The 24,262-nt window shown below is 39.5% G+C and overlaps 1 protein-coding gene across 9 annotated transcripts in view; it reads left to right on the plus strand.

The window, feature by feature from the left end:
• The window catches only part of LOC134351958 (receptor-type tyrosine-protein phosphatase mu-like), a 1,067,206-nt gene that overhangs the window by 699,775 nt on the left and 343,169 nt on the right, over positions 1 to 24,262 (plus strand). For all 9 annotated transcript variants that reach the window (XM_063058925.1, XM_063058929.1, XM_063058945.1 and 6 more), the window contains exons 10-11: positions 3,782 to 3,983; positions 9,455 to 9,557. In XM_063058925.1, the coding sequence (XP_062914995.1) occupies positions 3,782 to 3,983; positions 9,455 to 9,557 (305 nt within the window). The remainder of the gene's footprint in view (positions 1 to 3,781; positions 3,984 to 9,454; positions 9,558 to 24,262) is intronic.

Consider the following 24,262-nt stretch of genomic DNA (forward strand, 5'->3'; position numbering starts at 1 on the left):
CACCGGAGGCAGAAAAGTGGCTAGGGACACTCTCACTCACGTCAGTGGACTGAGCTGTGTTCAAGGACTCATCACAGGATCTGAATGAATACATCACAATTGTTATGGACTTCATAAAAACAATTGATGAATGTGTCCCCACAACAACATTTAGAGTCTTCCACAATCGGAAGCCAAAGATCAACCATGAGCTTTTCAATCTGCTGGGGGCCAGATCAGTGGCATTCAGATGACCAACTAAGATACAAGAGGTCCATGTATGATCTCCAGAAAGTTCCACATGCAAAATGTCAACTCTCGACCAAACTTGAATCACTGAAGGATGTTCAATAGCTGTAGCAGGGCTTGAAATCTATTATGTCTTACAGAGTGAAACCAAGCAACACAGGTGACAACAAGACTTCACTCCCAGATGAGCTTAATGCCTTCTATGCTCGTTTTGACTGTCAAAACATGGAGGAAACTTCATGAGCTCCCACAGCCCCTGATGACCCTGTGATTTCAGTCCCTGATGCCAACATGACAGCATACTTCAGGAGGGTGAAACCTCAGAAAGCATGTGGCCCCGATGGGGTGCCTGGCCAAGTACTTAAGACTTGTGCTAATCAACTGGCTGGAGTGCTCACCGGTATTAATAACCTCTCTCTTAAGCAGACTGAGGAACCACCTGCTTCTAGCAGGCTTCAATATACCAAGACCTAGGAAGAACGTGGTAACTGTCTCAATAACTATTGTCCAGTAGCACTTACATCCACTGTGTTGAAGTGTTTTGAGAGGTTGGTGATGAAATATATCAACTCTAGCCTGAGAAGCAACTTGGATCCACTTCATTTTGCCTACTGGCACAACAGGTCCCACAGCAGATGCCATTTCATTAGCTCTTCACTCAACCCTGGAACATCTGGGCAGCAAAGATGCATACATCAGGATGCTCTTTAACAATTACAGCTCAACATTCAATGCTATCATCCCTCAAAACTAATCAACATACTTCAAGGGCTTGGACTCAATACCTCCTCATGCAATTGGATCCTCAGTTTCCTCACTTTTCGACCCCAGTTAGTTTGGATTGGTAACAACCTCTCCCCCACAATCTCCCTCAGCACAGGTGCACCACAAGGCTGTGTGCTTACTTTACTCACTTTACACTTATGGCTGTGTGGCTAACCATGGCTCCAATGCATTATTTAAGTTTACTGACAACATCACTGTTATAGGTCAAATCAAAGGTGGTGTCGAATCAGCATATAGGAGGGAGGTTGAAAATCTGGCTAACTGGTGTCACACCAGTAACCTCTCACTCAATGTCTGCAAGACCAAGGAGATGATTATTGACTTCAGGAGGAGAAAATCAGAGGTCTATAGGCCAGTTCTCATCAGGGAATCAGAGGTGGAGAGGGTCAGCAACTTTAAATTCCTCTGTGTTATCATTTCAGAAGATCTGTTCTGGGCCCAGCACGTAAGTGCAATTATGAAGAAAGCACGGCAGCACCTCTGCTTCCTCCAAAGTTTACGAAGATTCAACATGACATCGAAAACTTTGACAAACTTCTATTGATGTGTGCTGGAGAGTATACTAACTGGTTGCATGACAGCCTGGTATGGAAACAACAATGCGCTTGAACAGAAAATCCAACAAAAAGTAGTGGATACGGCCTAGTCTACCACAAGTAAAATCCTCCCCACCATTGAGCACATCTACAAGGAATTCTGTCACAGGAAAGCAGCATCCATCATCAGGGACCCCCACCACCCAGGCCACACTTCCTTTTCACTGCTACCGTCACTAAAAGGTACAGCAGACTCAGGAACCACAGTACCAGGTTCAGGAACAGTTATTACCCCTCAACCATCAGGTTCTTGAATCAGTGAGGATAACGACACTCAACTTCACTCACCCCATTACCGAACTGTTCCCACAACCTATGGACTCTTTTTCAAGGATTCTTCATCCTATTTATTGTTTATTTATTATTATTTATTTTTGTTCTTTTGTATCTGCACAGTTTGTTGTATTTTGCAATTGGTAGTTCATCTGTCCTGCTGGGTGTGGTCTTGAATTGAATTCGATTGTGTTTCTTGAATTTACTGTGCATGCCTGCAAGAAAACAAATCTCAGGTTTGTATATGGTGACATACATGTACTTTGAAAATCAAGTCACTTTGAACTTTGAATTTTGATCTGTAATTTACAGCTGGGCAAGTGCATTTGGTTTCTGGAATAAATAGGGAAAGAAAGTAACTGATATTCATGTTTCTGACCTCTATGCACTTGCATGAATGCCTCTGCTGGGGAGGCATAATGTTGCTACCATTTGTGGTGCCATACTGAACGAAATAGCCTGCTGCTGCTCACTGGAGGAAGCTGATTACGAAAACATAAGCACTGTTCAAAGACAAGCTTGCACCCATGAAATAAGGGCATTTGCAGAAAATTACGTAGTAACTTTTGGGAGGGATATGTGAACAGATAAGTGTACACTTACGATATATGCCCACTTCCTTCATTGCACTGAGTAACTATATGATGTAAAGCAGCCTTGCATATTACCCACCATGAAATTCCGGCCTTCCAGAATTCATCTCCACCCAATTTTGGAGGTTCACGAAAATGATTCTGGGAATAAAAGAGTTAACATGTGAGGATTGTTTGATGACTCTGGGCCTGTGCTCGATGGAGTTAAGAAGAATGAGGGGAATCTCAGTGAAATATATCGAAAATTGAAAGGCTTAGATAGAGTGGATGAGGGGAGGATGTTTCCTACAATGGGGGAGTGAACAGGGACATCCATTTAAAACAGAGACGAGGAGGAATTTCTTTTGTCGGAAGGTAGTAAATCTGTGGAATTCATTGCCATGGATGGTTGATAGATTCTTGATAAGCCAGAATGTCAAAGTTTACAGGGAGAAGGCAAGAGAATGGGTTTGAGAGGAATAATAAATCAGCCATGATGAAATGGAGGAGCAGACTCAATAGACCAAATGGCCGAATTCTGCTCTTATGTCTTATTTTCATTTTCAATTAACTTAAGTTCATCTTCATGATTTGAAGGACATAGGTAATCTGTTGAATGGCAACACACTTTGCTCTAATGCTGAATGAACAAACCTTTCCTTCCGATTCATTTACAGATGTGGAACAAAACTGGCTAGTTTACACAGCTATTCAGAAAACTAAGTAGAAATTAAGTAGAAAGGAAAGACTGAATTTGCCAATACTTTTTGAAATGTGATTAAATAGACTTATGTATTGAAAGTGGCTTTAAGATTGACTGGCCTTGGAGAGAGATTGCTGCTAAGGTCTGTATTAACCACCATTTTTATTGTAGATATCAGTTTTCCTCAGTAGGTCATGAAAAAAGTTCAAATTCTGATGGTTTGTTCACTACCTGGAAATGCATAGATGTTAAATCAGTAATTTAACCACCCTGATCTATGAAATGATTGCTGCTGGACATCAATCTGCATATATTCTATGACTGGACTAAGAATAAAAAATATATTAATTGTGCATTTGGAATTTGACACTACTGTATCCCATGACCACAACGTTTTAAAGGGGAACTATTTTGTTTAATGGAAAATAGTTCTGCATATGTATTAGTAATAATTTATTGAGATTGTTGCCTTGCTGTACATTCTGCACATTTGATTCTAGATTTTTCAGAAAGTAATATTATAATCCTGACAGATGTCAAAATGTTTTACTGGATTATGATGAAATCACTTCTCAACTCCACAGCTATTTTATCACTCCTCTTTCTTATAACTCTCCAAACAGGTCTCCTACACTGCCATCAGCTCATTTGAGCCTGAGATTGACTTATCGAACCAAAGTGGTCGAGTGTTCAAGTTAGGAAATGAGACCCATCACTTGTTTGTTGGCTTGCACCCAGGAACAACCTATTCATTTACCCTCCGTGCCAGTACTGTCAAAGGCTATGGGCTCCCCATCACAAAGTCCTTCACTACAAAGATATCAGGTATGGACGTCCCAACACGTTTTCATACGTATTTCTGTTGATTATCATCTGTGTTAAACATTTTGTTTCAGAGGAAAGAAAAATACTTAAGGTTCAGACTTTCGGAGGATCTATAAAGCAAAACACATTTGATGCTTCAACTCAAAACATTAAGTCTGTTTCTCCCTCCACAGATTCAGCCTGAATTACTATTTCTGTTTTATTTTACATTAAAGACAAAGTTCTAGAAAAGAAATACTGCAAGCCCCAGTCTTATTTTTTGAACTTTTCCTATCTTGTTCTTAACAAGGATGTGAAGCCAGCTGTTTGAGGGTGTTTAGTTGGATGACGAATGTACATTTCACTCTTGTTTAACATCAATAAATTATTCAGTATAATTCACCCATTGTGTTGCTTAATTCCGAATGATAACACAGATGGTTGAGAAGGTAAGAACACAACATGAGGAATAGATGTAAGAGGAGTCCATTTGGGCATTGTGCCTGTTCTGTTGGTCAGTGAAATTAGGCTAATATTTTACCTCAATGTGATTTTCCTATGCTCAATCTATTTTCATGAATCCTTTTAATATTTGTAAATCTTTTGATGCCTGTCTTGAATACAATCAGTGGCTGAGATTCCACAGTGAAGAATCGATGTCCTGAATGGCTGAACCTTGCTCTTAGACAGTCCACGCAGGGGATGCCTATGTTCCTCCAACGCTCTGTTTGCATTTCCATGAGGTCAGCTCTCATTCTTGTGAACGATTATTGTTCTAGCTTGCTTAGTGCCTCTCACGGGATTCTTCCCCAACCCAAAAATCAACCCAGTTAAACTTTATTGCACTCCCTTCCTCAAAATTACAGTATATCCTTTTTTATGCAGGGAGATCAAATTTTTGCCTAATACATATTTCAGGTGGGTCTCTCCAAGGAGCTATATTATTTCACAGTGATTCATAGTTATACAGCATCAAAACAGTTCCTTCTGTTTAATTCATCCATGCTGACCAAGCTGTCTATCTACACTAATCCCATTTACCTTGAGCCATATCCTTCTCGACCTTTCCTATCCAATTACCTGTTTAGATGTTGGAAGAATGTTTTTGTTTATAGTTTCCTGCTAGTATGTCTAATCTGTTCATCAAGTCATAGAATTATACAACATGGAAAAGGGAACTTTAGCCCAACGGGTCATTCTGACCATTATCCCCCAACTAAGCTAGTCCCATTTGCCAGTCAACAAATGTATCAACTTCGCAACTGGCTTCGAGAACGGATCACGCAAGTATTTTTTTTATAAAAGCCATAGATTGATGACGGAGGAGAAAAAATATAAACATTTAAAACAATTAGATATATTTGTGCAACTATAAAGTGCAGTAGACATGGTTCTTTGCTTTTGAATTCAAAGGGTCTTTGGGGAGTTTTACTCTTTTGCATTCTTGTTTTCATTTATTTAATGGTCGATCAAGTGCTTGTGATCACTTTGCTTTCGGGAAAAAGAACATAAATATTTTCTAGAATGAATCTTAAAAAGCAGAACTGCCCGAATAGGGTTTCAACTCATGTTCTGTCAGATTATCAGTCCAGTAGCCTAGACATTACTGGTTCTGAGCCTGATTTATGTTCAGCATATACTCTCTTCAATCTTTATGTGATATTTTACATTTATCAGTGTTGGTGATTGACTACATGTCTGTGCAATTACATAACCAATTTAAACTCTGTTATAGATCTTTTACTTCATCTCTATATTTATTAATCTCTACTCTTTCCATTGCCAACAAATATGACAATCTTACAATTGGCTTTAACATGCAGTTCACTGAAGTATATTTTACAGGAACCTTAGATTCAGGAGAGAGGAGACAGCAAATCAGCATTCCTTTTCATAATTACTTTCAGCAGCCCTTGCTCTGAAAGTGCATTCAAGTGAGATTTGTATTCAGAAAAGGATTAAACATTGTCAATCAAGCCCCTAACACAATACTGCTCACTCTCACTGGCTGCATGTGCCAACAAAATGTGGCCACTTGGACAACATTGCCAAAAGATCTGATCTTACTCACTTCATGAAAAATGTTACCGCAACTTGGCCTTTATTGCAAGTGGAATGGAGTGAAATTTTATGCAATTCCTGCTAAGCTTGTACACCACTTTAGAGAAACCATATCTAGAGCACTGCGGAGTTTTCACCTCCTTATCTAAGGAGAGCTGTCCTTGCATCAGAGGCAATTGAAGGTTAACTAGGTTACTCTCTAAGGTGTAGGAATTATGAAGAAAATTTCAGATGGAGCAATAATCTTTGGACTTTAAAATAATGAGAGTGAATCAAGAAATAGAGGGCATGTGTTTAAGTCAAGAGGTTAAGATATAATAGGAACTTGGGGTGCAATTTTTTTTACACAAAAGGTGGTACTTATGTGGAATGAACTGCCCAAGGAAGTGGTTGAGGCAGGTACAATACAACTTTTAAAAGACAGTTGAACAGGTGCATGCATATGAAAGGTATGTGCCACATGTGGGCAATTAGAACTGGCTTGGATGATCATTTGGTCAGCATGGGCCAGATGAGTTGAAAGGCTTGTTCCTTTTACTCTGTCTTACTGAAGTAAGTAAAACTCTGATAATCTGGTACGCGGTTGTTTTGAAATCACTTTGATTTGGCATCTGGCTCATTTTATTGATCTATATTGTGAGGCAGGGGTCCAGAATGCGAGCAGAGTATGCAGCTAGTGCTGGGGTCTGGACTGTGGCCTAGATTGGCAGTCAGAGCCAAGATCAGGAATATGGAGGTGAAGACTGTGGATAAGGTTGTAGCCAGAACCATAATCTGAAGTGCCTGCATACTTTCTGCTCCCTTTAGGCTTTCTGAGTTCACTGAAAAATGTACTCTCTGTAAAAAATGTAAGCAAAAAGTGAAATTAAAGTCTTTTGTGGGTATTATTAAGAATAATATTTAATAGTTCCACACATTCTGGATTATCAGAATTTTACAAGTTTCTGAGGGCATTTGGCATGGGGGCTGCTGGTAAGAAGTATCCCCCTACTAGTGGAGGCAAAACTAGGAGTCACCGTTTCAGAATATGGGGCTGACCATTTAAAAGACAGATAATAAGGCGAGTTGTGAATTGTTGAAATTCTTTGTCCCAAGGAGCTGTAGAAGCTGAGGTATTGAATACAATCAAGGCTGTGAAAGAAAGGATTTTGGAATATATGGAGAATTAAGAATTAGGGAAAAGAGACTGGGAAGTGGATGTAGTGCCATGATCAGATCAGCCATACTACTGAATAGCAGAGCTGGTGCAGAAGGTGCCAAATGGTCCACTTCTTTGCCTTATAATCTTATATTCCAAGAAGGAGATGGTATTGAAGACTTTTTAAAACAAACCTATCAAAACAATAGTCTACTGTAAACCATTTAACTTGATGCATCTTCTTACTATGTATGATGAAATGATTTACAATGTAGTTACTTGATATTTTCAAGGTACGTTTGGAACCATTGAAATGCTAGGGGCCTTGAAAATTCACATTAGTCTTTTTATTGAACTTTGTCTGGGAAGGTAGTTATGGAAAAAAAACTGATAGACCTGGAATTTCTTTTACATCTGCAATTTTCCTTCTTGTAATTATTTACAACTTTGCAATGTGCAGGGACTATCAAGGTACTTTCATTTCAACAAAGCATTTCAGCTGAAATTGTACAAGGCAAAATATTTAAGTTGTTGAGATGTCTAAAACAGCAAGTGATGATATATCCCTTTAATCAAAGTTGTGTCGTTACTTATTACAATCCAGTGCATTTTTACAGAATTAAGTTACTTCAGTGTTGCAAATTAGTATTTTTTTTATTTTATGAAATGGATTGTCCTGACTCTACAAAACTATCAAAAAGTGCAGACTATGTAGTCAATACAGTAAATTCTTATTAGCCTTTTGACGTCAATTACAGTAAATCTGCTGGGGGTGTGTTATATGGGGAACAACAGTGGCTGGATATCTTACACTAGGGTAAGTAAATGACTAAGTGTGATAAGAGAGAACCTCAGTTTTTAAGAGCATATTACTGTGAGTACTATTGATTTGAAATGTGCTTGAGCGAATGTTCGTCAATTTGGAATGTGAAACAGAAAAAATAACAGCTAGTATAACACAAGTTAGTGTAACTACAGTATTATGATATTTTACTGTGAGGTGTGTCACTATAATAATATTTTAGTGTGAAGTGCATAACTATGCTGATATTTTAGCATGAGGTATATAACTATTCTGATAGTTTAGCATGAGGAGTGTATCTATGTCATAGTCATACAACACAGAGACAGACCCTTTCGTCTATCCCAGTACTGACCATCAAGTACCCACCTACATTAACCCCATTTCCTAGCACTTGGTGTGCAGTTTTCTGTGTCTCTGCAATTCAGATACTTATCCACATAATTCTTAAATGCTATGAGGGTACCTACTTCCAGCACTCATCTAGGTAGTGCATTCTAACCATCCTCAAGGAAAAAAACCTTGAATGATCGCGATCACCTCTAAGTATACAAGGAGCACTTCATTGCTCTCGGGCTGTACTCAGTGGAGTTCAGAACGATGAAGGAGGGGTTTGATTTCATTGAAAACTACTGGATACTGAATACCCTGGATAGAGTAGACGTAGGGAGGATGTTCTTATTAGTAGAACAGTCCAGGATCTGAGGGCACAACCTCAGAATAAAGAGATGTCCCTTTACAACTAAGATAAAAAGGAGTTTCTTCAGCCAGATGGTGATAAATCTGTGGAATTCATTGCCACAGTGAGCCATGGAAGCCAAGTCATTGGCTATACTTAGGGCAGAGATTGATAAGTTCTTGATTGGTAAAGGTGGTTAAAGGCATGAGAGAAGGTTGGGGTTAAAATAAGTCAGCAATGATTGAATGGTAGAACACTCAATAGGCCAAATGGCCCATTGTGTTCCTATATCATTATGATCTTATGGTCTAATGTTTTTATCCTTTATTCTAAATTTATGTCCTCAGATTTTAGATTCCTGGGGGAAAGCTTCTACTATCTCTATCTATGCCTTTCATAACCCTTGTTCTGTTGTAAAAAATCTTTGCAACTTGAGGAACTCACCTCTTAAAATTTATAATGCCACTCTCAAACTGTGACTCTATTATTGACATTCAGTGCTCTTGACGGGGTTTGGATATGGATGGAAAGTACAGCAGTGAGAAAGGAACTGAAGTTCATGGTGTCCCATCCTTTACAGTTTTCAGTCATCTTGTATTCCATTACTTGTTTTATGGTTCTTCTAATAAGTCTGCCATCATTGCCAGGTTAATTATGACCGCAAATCTATACTGCGCAGATTTGCATTTTGCACTATTGTGATTTTATCATCTGCTGGTGAGAATTAATGATGAACTTTCAAATTCTGTATGGGAGAAACTTTGATAATGAAAAACATTGATGATACAGGTGTTTCTTTCTTCCATTTTCAGCACCATCTATGCCCACATATGATAATGATGCACCATTGAACCAGACTGACAGCACTGTGACTGTTCTGCTGAAGCCTGCACAGAGTAGAGGCGCACCTGTCAGGTAGAAGAAATTATACACCATTTGCTTGTTAGTTATTACATTGGGAAGGACACTCTGATTAATAATTGAGATTGTTTCTTGCCATTCTATACTGGGGGAGAAGCTATTTTGTGAAATGGTTTGATATTAATCCTTAATTCTAAATCATCATGCAATGGGTCAAAATGTGCGAAAATCAGCGATATCCTCTATTTGAGGGTGACCTATGCCATTAATAGATCGTAAGGTAAGACTAATCCCATCCAGACTTACAGGTTCATCTTCAGAAACATCAGATGTTTCCATGTGGAAGAGCTGCTGAATGGGGTTTGTATATTCATGCTAAAGACCTTCTGAGTACTTCTGACAGCATGCCTTCACCTCTAGATTGATTCACCTTTAATTTAGCCCTGATTGGGATTTCCAAAGCCCCAAAGGTGATCATGCTGAAATGATGATTGACTTGAGGCTTGCTGTATGGTTATGCCATAGTCAAAATGAAGTGGCAGAGCATTTTTACACAAATCCTGAGTAATTTATCGCATTTGCTGTCATATGTAACAACATTGAAAAGAGCTTGCACTCTTTTTCGTTATTTGTCTGAAAACCATCCTGTTAATTGGCTTGAAAAGTTCCCAGTGCAGTGTTCCTGATGTAAGAAACTTGGAAACAAATTGTTCCTAAATGACTGGCCAAATAATATGACACTTGAAATTTTACTAGGGAATGTTGATGAAATGATTAGTCAACCACTCTTACTACACAAACTGTGAACATTGAAGCAACGGACCTGTAAGGATTCCAGAACTTCCATAAGCCAGCACTCTGCAGCAGATAGAGAATTAATGGAAGTGTCTTGAATAAATGGTACACTGGTGGTTGGTGAAACGTGAAATCAGGAAAGTTAGCGAACACTTGAAAGAGCTGCTAACTGAAAGCTGGAATAGATTAGTTACAGGCAAATCTGTTGAACTAAATAGATTAGATTTCTGATGAGGGAACAGAGTTACTCATGGTGTAAATTCTGTGAGTGCCATCTATATGAATTTTGGAAGAGTATTTGATGAAATGCCGCATTAAAAGTAGATTACTGGAACTGAGATAGACAGAATTGAAGGTTTGGTAACAGAAAATGGAAAATTGTCTTAAATGCAGAAAACAAGGTGTAATGTTAGACACTTTTAGATCACCCTGGAGAATGGGAGACAATTATACAGGTTTCCCCTGCCATCGGAAGGTAGAGCATTCCTATGAAACGGTTCGTAAGCCGGAATGTCGTAAAACGAAGAAGCAATTACCATTTATTTATATGGGAAAAATTTGTGAGCGTTCGCAGACCCAAAAATAACCTACCAAATAACACATAAAACCTAAAATAACAGTAACATATAGTAAAAGCAGGAATGATATGATAAATACACAGCCTAGATAAATTAGAAATACTTCTCTACAACGATTGCCTGCACTGTTCTCTGTAGCAAAAATCTCACGGAAGCGCTTTCGGCGCAAGCGCTCTCCAGTAATCTTTAAGCTATGAAGCTGCCAAATCATACCAAATAACATGTAAAAATACACAGCTGATATAAAGTAGAAATAATGTATGTACAGTGTAGTATCACTTACGGGAATTGGGAAGATAGCGTTAAGCACACTGATGATGGTGTGTTAGGCTGACTCGTCGAAGGTTGGGGTGGTGCAGTGGCCCCAACCCTCCGGGCAGCAAACCGATACCGATCCGTGAAGCATGCAGGGGGCTAGCAGTAGCCGGGACGCACCCAGCACATCTTTAAGAAAAAAGCCGAAATAAACCAGCTAATTAATTAGGTGCTGCCCGGCACGTAAATGTCGGCTCAGATCAGAGGCGATGCAATCGGCAATCGCCTCTGATCTGGGCCGACATTTACGTGCCAGGCGGCACCTAATTAATTAGCTGGTTTATTTCGGCTTTTTTCTTAAAGATGTGCTGGATGCCTCTTGGCTACTGCTGCATTCTCCGCGAATCGGTATCTGTCCATGGCCTGGGAGATGGGGTGGTGGGACACTGGGGTGCCATCTCATCGTCGATCAGGGCAGGCAGGTCATCTTCTTCTATGTCTGCCTGCCTCGATGTCGAAGGTCGAGGTTCGTCGTCTGCTGTGGCTGATGTGGAAGGCTTGAAAAATGACATTATGCTTGACTGCTTAGCCTCGCGCATTTTTCTATTATACAGTTCTTTGTAAGCCCTCAAACCATCTTGCAAATATGCCCAAAACCGACGTACCCTTTCATAATTAAAGTCATACTTTATCATTGCAGCGAAAATCTCACGCAGTTGCTTCACGTTCAGTTCCTGAACGACTTCACTTTCGCTACTGCATTCGGTTTTGATTGTTATCCTTTCCTCTTCCAATTGCATCAGCTCTTCATCTATCAGTTCTTGGTCATGGGATGCCAAAACCTCTTCAAGATCATCTTCGTCAACTTCCACAAGCCAAACTCACTTCGTTCACCGCGATTGAAACGCTTAATTATGTCTAGTGCAATACCCTTACGAGTTCTTTTAGGCTTTTCCGATACCTTAGAACTCATCTTGCAAACGGTTGCTCACAAGCACATGTTTAAGCAATGCCGGCTAGAATGCCATTCTGAATCCGGGGGAGTGCGGCTGCTCGGGGCGCGCGGCGCACTGCTTTTATCACACACTGCTTTTTTCACGTGCTGCCTTTTTTCCTAACAGTGAAAACACCTTCTGTCAGCGAAAACAGGTAACTAATGTAGGTCTTTCGTAACAGCGAGGTTTCGTAAGGCAAACGTTCGAAAAGCAGGGGACACCTGTATTACCCAGGGTCAATACTAGAGCCACTGCTTTCCCTGATATTTATGAGTTACTTAAACATACACGTGTAAGGTACATGTTTCAAAATGCAGATGGGACTAGGATCGTGGTTAACGGTCAGATGGACTGGTAATGGACTTAAAGAGAATGCGGCCGTGGAACAAGCAGACCTCTGGCACAAAAGTCTAAAACAAAATACAGGAGATACTCAGTAAGCCAAGCAGTAACTGTGGAAAGTGAAAAACAGTTCAAAAATTTCAGATTGATGACCAGATGAAACTTAATATAGAGAAATATGAAGTGATGTACTTTAACAGAAAGGATAGGGAGAGAAAATCTTAAGTAGATGGCAAAGTTCTCAAAGGCTTGTGGGAACAAAATTCCTGGCAGTAGTTGTGCATCAGCCCTTGAAAGTAGCTGGGCATACTGAGAAATGATCAATGAAGCTTCACAAAGACATGGAAAACAAAAGCAGAGAAGTTTTGCTGAGTCTTTATGAAACACTGGATTGGCCACAAGTAAGGTATTGCATCCAATTGTGGTCACATAACTTTTGGAGTATATGAAGAGAGGATTCAGAAACGATTTATTCGTTAGTTCTGAGGATCAAAGGTTCCAGCTGTAAGTGAGAATTGAGATGCTGTGGATTGTTTCTTAAGATCAGGACTGTTTGGATGGGGTAGCTGGTAATTTTCCCCATTAGCTGCTGGATTAAGTTCCAGAGACCTAAGATTTGTGTTGGCAGGGACATCTCTGACTCCATCACACTGAGCACTGGATCCCCACAAGGCTGTGTACTTAGCCCATTGCTGTTTACACTGCTAACACATGACTGTGCAGCCAGATTCAAGGAGAACCTGATCATTAAATTTGCAGATGATACCACAGTGGTGGGGCTCATCGGCAAAAATGACGAAACAATATACAGGGAGGAGGTCAAACACCTAGAGAGCTGGTGCAGGGATAACAACTTGATGCTTAATGTCACCAAAACCAAGGAGATGATCGTCGATTTCAGACAGTCTCAGCCTGAGCACACACCCCTCAGCATCAGCGGCTCCACAGTGGAGAGAGTGGAAAACATCAAGTTCCTTGGGGTGCAGATCTCGGACAATTTCACCTGGTCCAGGAACACCACTGGGATTGTGAAACAGGCCCAACAGAGATTGCACTTTCTGAGGAAGCTTAAACAAGCATCACTCCCCACTAACATCTTAACTACATTCTACAGAGGCGTGGTTGAGAGTGTGCTGACCTTTTGCATCACAACCTGGTACTCCAGCTGCAGTGCTGTTGACAAAAAAGCCTTGCAGAGGGTGGTTAGGGGAGCAGAGAAGGTTATTGGGGTCTCTCTACCTTCTGTCCAAGACCTCTTTCAGAGTCGATGCCTCCAGAAGACACGGTACATCATTAAAGACCTCTCACACCCTCTTCATGAACTGTTTGTTCTTCTGCCATCAGGCAAACGTTACAGGAGCATCAAAAGTAAAACCACAAGGCTACTAAACAGCTTCCTCCCACAGGCAGTCAGACTGCTAAATAGCTGCTCCATCTGACTCTGCTTTGGACACTTCTAACTTGCACTGGACACTTATAACTTGATTTTAACTGACATGTGGCTGTTGTGTTTTACTATTTATTGTTATGTTTATTATTTAGTGTTGCATTTGTTATGTTATGATTGCACTGCTCCTGAGAAACGCTGTCTCATTCTGCCCTGCAGAGCTGATGTACGGTTAGAATGACAATAAAGTTTTTTGAATCTTTGAATCTTGAATTTAAAATTTTGGGCAAATGATATATGGTGAATATGAGTAAAAGTTTATTTTTAATGCAGACAGCAGTTATCATCTGGAATTCACCGCAGGCAGGCAGGCGAAAACAGAACCAATGAGAGAGAGAGAGAGAGAAAAGAGCTTGAGTGACATTAATTTGCAGCATTATGGGGAAAGCACGGATAAGGGACTGTCCCAGTACAGATCTAATGAGTAGAATTGTAATCCTGTGCAATAACCACTGTATGATTCTACAATATACCTGATTCAAAGACAGCTTCTGTCCCACTGTTATAAGATTATAGAATTGTCTCCTAGTACAATAAGATGGAACCTTGAACTCACAATTTACCTCATTATGACTTTGCACCTTAATATTACATATAGTACACTTCCTCTGTAACACTTTATTCTGCAAACAATTATTGTTTTCCCTTGTATTGTCTCAATCCACTCAGGCAATGAATTTGTCTGTGCAAATGATATGTATAACAAGTTTTTCACTGTAGCTCAGTACATGTGGCAATAATAAACCAGTTTACCAATTTTACTCTAGGCAGAGTTGTATTTCTACAATTTCAACTCTGTCAAAATGTGGTTACCCTCCACAGACATTAATAAGTGGAATAGATCCTCATGAGAAGAGGGAGGATACAATGACAAATGTAGATGAAAGAAATCTTTAAAGAAAACTATCTAATAATTGATAATTCCCAAACATTCTAGTGTGAACTACAAGGAATTACACAGAAAGAATTTAATATAATGATATGATCAAAAATATGGACAAAATAATATAAAGCAGTTACTTATGATAACTGTTATGTAAAGAATAATGGTAACTAGACAAGTTCAGTTACTTGTCTATATATCAGAGTTGTGTTAGAGTATCTGATGACAAACTACAAGTCCCTTAAGAAGCTTTAGAAAATAATGGTTGAAAAATTGCGCTTGCAATTTTTTTTCCAATATTATCACTCTCACCAGTTTTTAGATGTATATGCGCATTTTTCATTTTGTGTAATTTTTCTGATGTAATTGTTCATGAACACATGACCAGGGGTAAGGTGCACACATAAAATGAATGAAGATAAGTAATCCATTGATATACATGTGCCGCCCACTCAGTCTAAGCAGCAGCCAGTGACCATCGCTGACAGAATATCTTCCTAAATTTGCAGTGAATGACTTTAGTAATATCTCAGTAATAAACTGCTGGCTGATCTGTGGAATTAGCTTTGTGAAAAATACATGAGGGAGCAACCTCTCTGCAGTTAATTTGGTTCTATGCTTGCATGAACAGTACATACGGGTTAGCTATGGGAAAGAGCCGTGAAAAGGAAGTTAAAACCTAACAGTTTTCCTAACAGCTCTGACTTTGGTAGTGGGTTTAGATTTTTTTACTCTGTATAACAAAATTATATTTCAATTCTACAATTTAATTTAATTTTTATGAACGCAGGGTTTTGTGATTGTAACTGTATTTTTAATACAATGTATTTGGTACTATTTTATTTTTTCTTTTGACTTGTATATCTTGTTGTACTCTGTATTCTTCTATGCAGAAACTAATAAAAATATTGAAAGAAAAAAAACAGGAACAGATTTCACCTAGTGAGGTGCTTATGAATGTGTAAATATCATTGTAATGATAGAAAAGGAGCATTCCATTTTGCACAGAACAAATTTCCATTGATAGTAATGTATGATAGTATGTATTTCCATTGATTGTAGTGTATGATAGTATGTATTTCCAATCATAGCAAATAACTATGTATGCTCTCAATAATGATGTCATAGAGGCATTCAGCACAGAAACTATCCTGTCTGGACAAGCAAGACCCCATCAAGGGTTGAAAGAAAAGTCTCTAAGACTCTGAGCATTACTTTTTTGCTCATGTTCATCCTTGGGACATTTTAAGGTGCTGTTCTTGTTTGTGTAGGTCCCAACTTTGTCACAGTGCCTCAGCCCAGTAGCATTCAGGCCATGTCCTGCTCCTTAAAGGAAGTAAGGTCAAATTCCTAATTCTAACAATACATGAATAATATATATAAACCATCCTTGTTAATTTGTGCTAAATGATATGTAAAAGATATACATTCCACTATGCTTCCAAAATTTGGTTCTCTCAGAGCCAGGGGAATTTTGATAGCTGCTACTAGAACGTACATTCTCTGCAAGTGTCCAGCGACGAACTTCTACCTCCAAAACTTTGACACATATGTCACCAGCCCAAACATTCAATACGTCGCAAAAGAAAAATTCAACCCTCCAGCATAAACAGCATGATTCTGGTCTGGTTATTAGAATTTCATTTTTCTTTTCACCTCCCTAGGCTTCGCATTGATGGTGATGGTAACAGGACACAGTCTTGCACTCAGCATGTTCATTGTCAATCAATAAGTAAATTGGCTCTTATTACACCCCATCTCTTCTTGCCTTTCAAATTTATCTCAATTCATTTTTCAATCTCTCTTTAGTGTGGACAGCTTTCTTATTGATCTTGTGGCACTCCTTCAGTGCAACTTTACTTCTGCTCCTCAAGCATGCAAAACAAAGTAATTGCTGCCAGCTTATTGATCAGAATTCCAGTACTTAACCAAAGTTTAGCATTTCTCTTGAATGAATATAAGTAGCAGGGGAAATAGGGAGAAATGGAAAATGTCCAACTTATTGATAATTGCTGGTGAATGACCAAAGGTGCCAGTCTTGATTCAGACATTACAATCAGTTAGGTTTACTTTCATATTTTCTTATGATATAGAAGGAGCCATTCAGCCCCTTGAGTCTGTGCTGGCTATCTAAGTAATCATTTCAATTCACTTCCCTATCAATTTTCCTGCAATCCATTCATTCTTGATATGTCCATCTACTCCACCCTGATTCTGCAATGACCCACCTACACCAAGGATAATTTACAATAACCCACATGAGAGGAAACTGTCGCACCCGAGTTAAAGTCACACGGGCACAAGGTGCATGTGCAAGCACCACACTGATAGCACTACATGTCAGAGTTTAACCTAGGTCACTGGTGCCATTAAGTAGCAACACATCCAGTTCAACCGCTTTGAACGACTCCAAAAATTAAAACATCCAGCATAAGAAATTATGCTGGAAGTTATATCCATAACTGGATGTCATAACACGGCAGGAACAGTCATGAGATTACTGAGAAGATGGTACAACACCATACAAAATAGGAGGAGGATTAGGACATTCAAACACATCTGATTTATTTACCCTCTCACACCCATTCTCCTCCATTCTCTCCATAACTTTTAATGCCTTTACTAATTATATCGCTATCAACTTCCACTTTAAATATACCCAATGACTTGGCCTCCACAGCAATCTTTGGCAATGAATTCCACAGATTCGCCACTCTCTGGTTAAGGAATTTCTCCTCGTTCTGTTCTGAAGGAGTGTCCTTCTGTTTTGAGGTTGTGCCCTCTGGTCCTACACTCTCCCACCATTGGAAATATCCTCTGCACATCCATTCTTTCTAAGTAGTTTATTTCAATATTTAGTAGCTTTCAATGATTCCTAGTTCTTTTAAACTCCATCAAGTACAGTCCAGAGAGGCCAAAGCTGTCTTCGTGCATTAATGCTTTCATTCCCGGGATCATTTTTGTAAACCTCCTCTGTACTTTCCAATACCAGCACCTTCTTTTTTAGAGTCACAGAGAAGTACAGCACAGAAATAGGCCCTTCAGCTCAACTAGTCCATGCTGAAACCATTTAAGCTTCCTAATCCCATTGACCTGCACCTGTACCATAGCCCTCCATGCCCCTGCTATCCACGTACCGATCCAAACTTCTCTTAAACATTGAAACCGAGCTCGCATGCCCCACTTGTGCTGGCAGCTCATCCCACACTCTCATGACCCTCTGAATGGAGAAGTTTCCCATTAAACTTCTCATATTTCACCCTTATCCCATAACCTCTGGCTGTAGTTCCACACAACCTCAGTGGAAAAAGCCTGCTTGCATTTATCCAATCTATACCCCTTCTTAGGGAATCCAGCACTGTGACCCCCAAGTCCTTTCGCTTTTCAATTTCTGAGTATGTTTCCCATTTGGAAAAAGTCTCTGCCAGTGTTTCCCAACCTTCATTAGCCCGACATCTCCCTAATACACATTAATTCTTGCCAATGCCCCCCTGAAGCACTTTCATTCTTCCCAACACCCCTTCTAGGCACAATATACTTTCCAGCACCCCAAGAGTGTAAAAACATGTCTACCATATGCTAATACGAGAAAAATGATTTTGCTTTAATTTTTTATTTGTCTTTAAACATAGCTTACGCGGTATCTGTGTGTTGTACAGCAGCTTCGATATCAATGTGATCTTTGAGCTTGATAGTTTTTAGCAGGAGTTGAAATATCTGGTTCAAATTGTGACAGCAAAAGCCTTAAGTCCCCACACATAACAATGTCCAAGCGGCTTCTATTTTTTGTGAGTATGTGGTTCACTACACTGAAGGCTCTTTCAGCAAGGTAGAAGGATGGAAATGCAATGAAGAGCAGTTTGGCTCTTCTACAAGAACAGGAAACTTCATATGACAGTGTCACCATGTAACACAAAAGCCAACATTTTTGAAAAGTATTTTTGCTTCTTCATCATTCTGAATTTTGATAATTTCTTCTAGAAAACTCTCTTCCTGGTCTTTCAGCTTGCGTAAAATAAAATGGGTTAATTACCCAGTCCAGAATTTTCATATCGTTCAAATCCTTGAATTGATTCTGAAAATCCTCCTTCAGTGACTGCAGGTGTAAGCAGTACTCTTACAAATCACCATCTGTGGAAGAGAGTGCCATACTTCCCATGCAAGGAAACTGTAAGAATATCCTTCTCATAAAGTTTTGCTTATATATTTTCAATTTTCTGATAAAAGTGGATACTGCACTTTTTGCCTGGATTAAATTGAAATTCTCACCCTGCAGTTTCATATTTAGAATGTTCATTTTGTCATATAGATTGGCTAGGTACGCAACATCTCCATGTAGAAGTTCAATCTTGTTTCCCATCTTGATGGTGAATTGCACAATGGATCACAAAAAGACTTAACATAGTAACATGTCATATATGATGCTTAATCTGTTGCATAAGAAATCATGTTCTTAATCAGAATACTTTTATCCTCAGTGTATATTTTGAGCTTGTCATAGATTGATGTTCTGTTCATTGTATTTTCTAGAAGTAAAGCAGGGAGGGAAGTTGTCCCCCAAAAAGAGTGAAACAATTTATCTTCCTGAAACTTGGGAGCTTGCATTATGTATGTTTGGCTGCTGTATCATCAGGTATTGCAACAGAAAGATGTCAGTATTACTTCAGCAACTGTAGGTGTATAAAGATATCATGAGGTTATGAGTGATGTTACATAAGTATCCCACCACCAAACATCTTCCCCCGACACCTCCCCCCCAACTTTCCAGTTTCTTCAGTGATCACTCCCTACACAACTCCCTTGACAATTCATCCCTCCCACTGATCTGCCTCCTGGCACTTATCCTTGCAAGCGGAACAAATGCCACACCTGCTCCTACACCTCCTCCCTCATCACCATTCAGGGCTCCAAACAGTCATTCTACATGAAGTGACACTTCACCTCTGAGTCTGTTGAGATCATCTACTGTATCCAGTGCTCCCGGTGTGGCCTCCTATATGTTGCAGAGACCTGACATAGATTGGGAGACTGCTTTGCCAAGCACCTATGCTCTGTCCACCAGAAAAACCAGGATATCCCAGTGGCCACACAATTTAATTTTACTTCCCATTCCCATTCCAGTTCCAACATGTCAGTCCATGGCCTCCTCTACTACCAGGATAAGGTCACAATCAGATTGGAGGAGCAGCACCTTGTATTCCATCTGGGTAGTCTCCAACCTGATGGCATGGACTTCAATTTCTCACAGTTCCAGAAATTGCACCCCCTCCCTCTCTCACTTCACCTCCCTCTGGTGCTCCTCCCTCTTCCCTTTCTTCCATGGTTTTCTGTCCGAACAGATACCCCCTTCTCCAGCTCTTTACTTCTTTCACCAATTGACTTCCCAACTCGTTATTCACCAGCTCCCCCCCCCCACCTCGGTTTCACCTATCACCTATTACCTTGTACTTCTTCCTCCCTCCCCCCCCCCCCAACTTTTTTATCCGGACCTCATCTTTTTTCTCCAGTCCTGGCGAAGGGTCTTGCTCCAAAACATTGACTGTTTACTCTTGTCCATAGCCTCTGCCTGGCCTGCTATCAAACGGCCAGCATTTTGTGTGTGTTACTAACATAAGTACCAATTATTTTCTTCTTTTGGCATGGCTAACTCAATATCTGTAGTTCTATTGAACTTCTTCATGAACAAAACAAGTGGTTGTGTCTTGGCTAGGAATCTCCCCTAGTGATCTCAGTTCATCTTGTTTTGTCCCTGCTGTGCCAGTTCCACAAGGAGGACATTTGGGACAATAACTGTTAAAATCCCACATGGAATAGATTGTGGTAGAAATATGGTTAAGTGAGGGCTCCATTGGTTTGGAGACATGAGTTCAGAGCCATCACAGCAGATGGAAATTTAAATTCTGATACCTCAATAAATCTGAATACAAAAATTATACAGTAGCAGTAACTGAGACACCTCTGATGCAGGTCCTGGACCAGAATGTGAACTTACTCTCTATCCAACAATACTGTCTAATCTGCTCTATGTTTCCAGCAGCTTTCTTTCTCTTTTTATGTTATTAAAACCTACTTGATTTAGTGAAGGAAGGTCAGAGGGAGCTACAATGGAGAGTAAATGTATGCTTCTGTGACCCATATCTGCAATGACCTCAATGACCTTACTAAGAATGAACTTCCAACAGTGATAGATCACAAGACAAAGGAGCAGAAGTAGGCCATTTGGCCCATCGAGTCTGCTCTGCCACTCCACCATGAGCTAAACTATTCTCCCATCTAGTTTCAATTTCCAGCTTTTTTCCTATATACCTTGATACCCTGACTAATTAGATACCTGTCAATCTCCTCCTTAAACACCCTCAATGATCAGACCTCCACAGCTGTATGTGGCAACGAATTCCATAAATCCACAACCCTCTGACTAAAAAAAACTCTCCTCATCTCCGTTTTAAATGGGTACCCTCTAATTCTAAGACTGTGGCCTCTTGTCCTGGACTCACCCACCAAGGGAACCAGCCTTTCCACATCTACTCTGTCCAAACCTTACAACATTCGAAATGTTTCTATGAGATCCCCTCTCATTCTTCTTTTTAAATCTTTTTATTGAATAAGTACACAGAAGGTAAGCCATATAGGCACTAATACACTGTTAGAATATAATATATTACAGGAAATATTAATACAGAAAAAAATTAATACAAGCAGTGCAATTTAAACATAAAATAACAAGGTAATATAATAGTATACTAATTTTTATATATATCAATAGAAAAAGAAAAAAAAAACCAAAAAAAACCCACCGTGCAGCTAAACTAAAAAGCAAAGCAAAGCAATGGGCTAACTAGGAAACAAGTAGAGTTAAAGTACTTAAAATCACGTCCTCAAACACGACCTCCATTAAAAACAGTTAAAAAAAAAAACAAGAAGGGAATATAAATATGGACCGAGAGAAAAAAAAATTACATTAAATGAAAATGTTGAATAAAAGATCTCCAGGTCTGATCGAATTTAACTGAAGAATCATAAAGATTACTTCTAATTTTCTCCAAATTTAAACATAATATCGTCTGGGAAAACCAAAAAAACGTAGTTGGAGCATTAGTCTCTTTCCAATGTTGTAAAATACATCTTTTCGCCATTAAAGTAAGAAATGCAATCATTCTACGGGCTGAAGGAGAAAGATTACTGGAAATTTTAGGTAATCCAAAGATAGCAGTAATAGGATGAGGAGAGATATCTATATTCAATGCCTTTGAGATAATATTAAAAATGTCTCTTCAAAAAGTTTCCAGTGTAGGACAGGACCAAAACATATGAGTTAAAGAGGCTATCTGCCCCGGACATCTATCACAAAAAGGATTAATATGAGAATAGAAACGAGCTAATTTATCTTTGGACATATGTGCTCTATGGACAACTTTAAATTGAATTAGGGAATGTTTAGCACAGATAGAGGAAGTATTGACTAGTTGTAAAATCTGCACCCAGTCATCCGCTGAAATAATAAAACCCAATTTCTGTTCCCAATCTGACCTAATCTTATCAAATGGAGCTTTCCTAAGTTTCATAATAATATTATAAATAATAGCCGTTGCACCTTTCTGACATGGATTAAGGTTAATTATAGTATCTAGAATATATGTAGGAGGGAGCATTGGAAAAGGAAGAAAGTATAGTACTTAGGAAATTTCTAACTTGGAGATATCTAAATAAATGTATTCTTGGTAAACTATATTTATTAGATAATTGTTCAAAAGACATAAGGGAACCATCTAAAAATAAATCCAAAAACCGTGAAATACCCTTAGTCTTCCAAATTTGAAAAGCACGATCCGTGAAAGAGGGATCATTCTTCTATACTCTAATGAATACAATCCAAGAGCCAACAAACGCTCCTCATATATTAGCTCCTGCATTCCAGGAGTCATCCTCATAAATCTTCTCTGAACTCTCTCCAACATCAGTACATCCTTTCTAAGATAGGGGGCCAAAAACTGCACACAGTATTCCAAATGAGGTCTCATCAGTGCCCCATAGAGCCTCACCAACACCTCCTTACTCTTATACACTATTCCTCTTGAAACGACTGCCAACATAGCATTCGCCTTCCTTACTGCCGATCCAACCTGGTGGTTAACCTTTAGGGTATCCTGCATGAGGACCCCCAAGTCCCTTTGCACTTTCGATTTTTGAATTTTCTCCCCATCTAAATAATAATCTGCCTGATTATTTCTTCTTCCAAAATGTACAACCATACATTTCTCAACATTGTATTTCATCTGCCATTTCTTTGCCCACTCTCGTAAACTGACTAAAGCTCTCTGCAACCTTTCCGTTTCTTCAACACTTCCTGCTCCTCCACCTTCTTGGTGTCATTCGCAAAATTAGCCACAAAACCATTTACTCCATAATCTAAATCATCAATATACATTGTAAAAAGAAGCAGCCCCAACACCGACCCCTGCAGAACACCGCTAATAACTGGTAACCAATCAGAATAGGATCCCTTTATTCCCACCATTTGCTTTCTGCCTGTCAGCCAATGCTCCACCTATTCCAATATCTTTCCTGTGATTCCATTGGCTCTCAACTTATTAAGCAGCCTCTTATGCGGCACCTTATCAAAAGCCTTTTGAAAATCCAAATACACAATATCCACAGCCTCTCCCTTGTCAATCTTACTTGAGATTACCTCAAAAAATTCCAATAGGTTGGTGGGGCAGGATCTTTCCCTCATGAAACCATGCTGGCTTGGGCCTATCTTGTCATGCAGCTCGAGGTATTTCATAACCTTGTCCTTGAGAATTGACTCCAATAACTTTCCAACTACCTATGTCAGATTAATAGGTCTGTAATTTTCTTTTTGCTGCCTCCCTCCTTTCTTAAACAGCGGAACTACATCTGCGACCTTCCAGTCATAGTCATAGTTATATTTTAATAATCCTGCGGGAAACTGGTTTTCGTTACAGTTGCTCCATAAGTAATAAATAGTAATAGAACCATAAATAGTTAAATAGTAATATGTAAATTATGCCAGTAAATTATGAAAGAAGTCCAGGACCAGCCTATTGGCTCAGGATGTCTGACCCTCCAAGGGAGGAGTTGTAAAGTTTGATGGCCACAAGCAGGAATGACTTCCTAGGACGCTCTGTGCTGCATCTCGGTGGGATGAGTCTCTGGCTGAATGTACTCCTGTGCCCACCCAGTACATTATGTCCTTTGGAACCATGCCAGAGTCTATTGATTCCTGGAAGAAAAATTTCCAATGCCTCCACAATCTCCAAAGCTACCTCCCTCAGAACCCATGGTGCACATCATCCAGTCTGGGAGACTTATCTGTTCTTAGTCCATTTAGCTTCCCAAGCACTTTCACTCTAGTAATCTTGACTGTACCTAATTCTATTCCCTGAGACCTCTGGCTATCAGGTATGTCTTCCACTGTGAAGACTGATGCAAAATACTCATTT

Source organism: Mobula hypostoma, chromosome 1, assembly GCF_963921235.1.
Source record: "Mobula hypostoma chromosome 1, sMobHyp1.1, whole genome shotgun sequence".
Lineage (NCBI taxonomy): Eukaryota > Metazoa > Chordata > Chondrichthyes > Myliobatiformes > Myliobatidae > Mobula > Mobula hypostoma.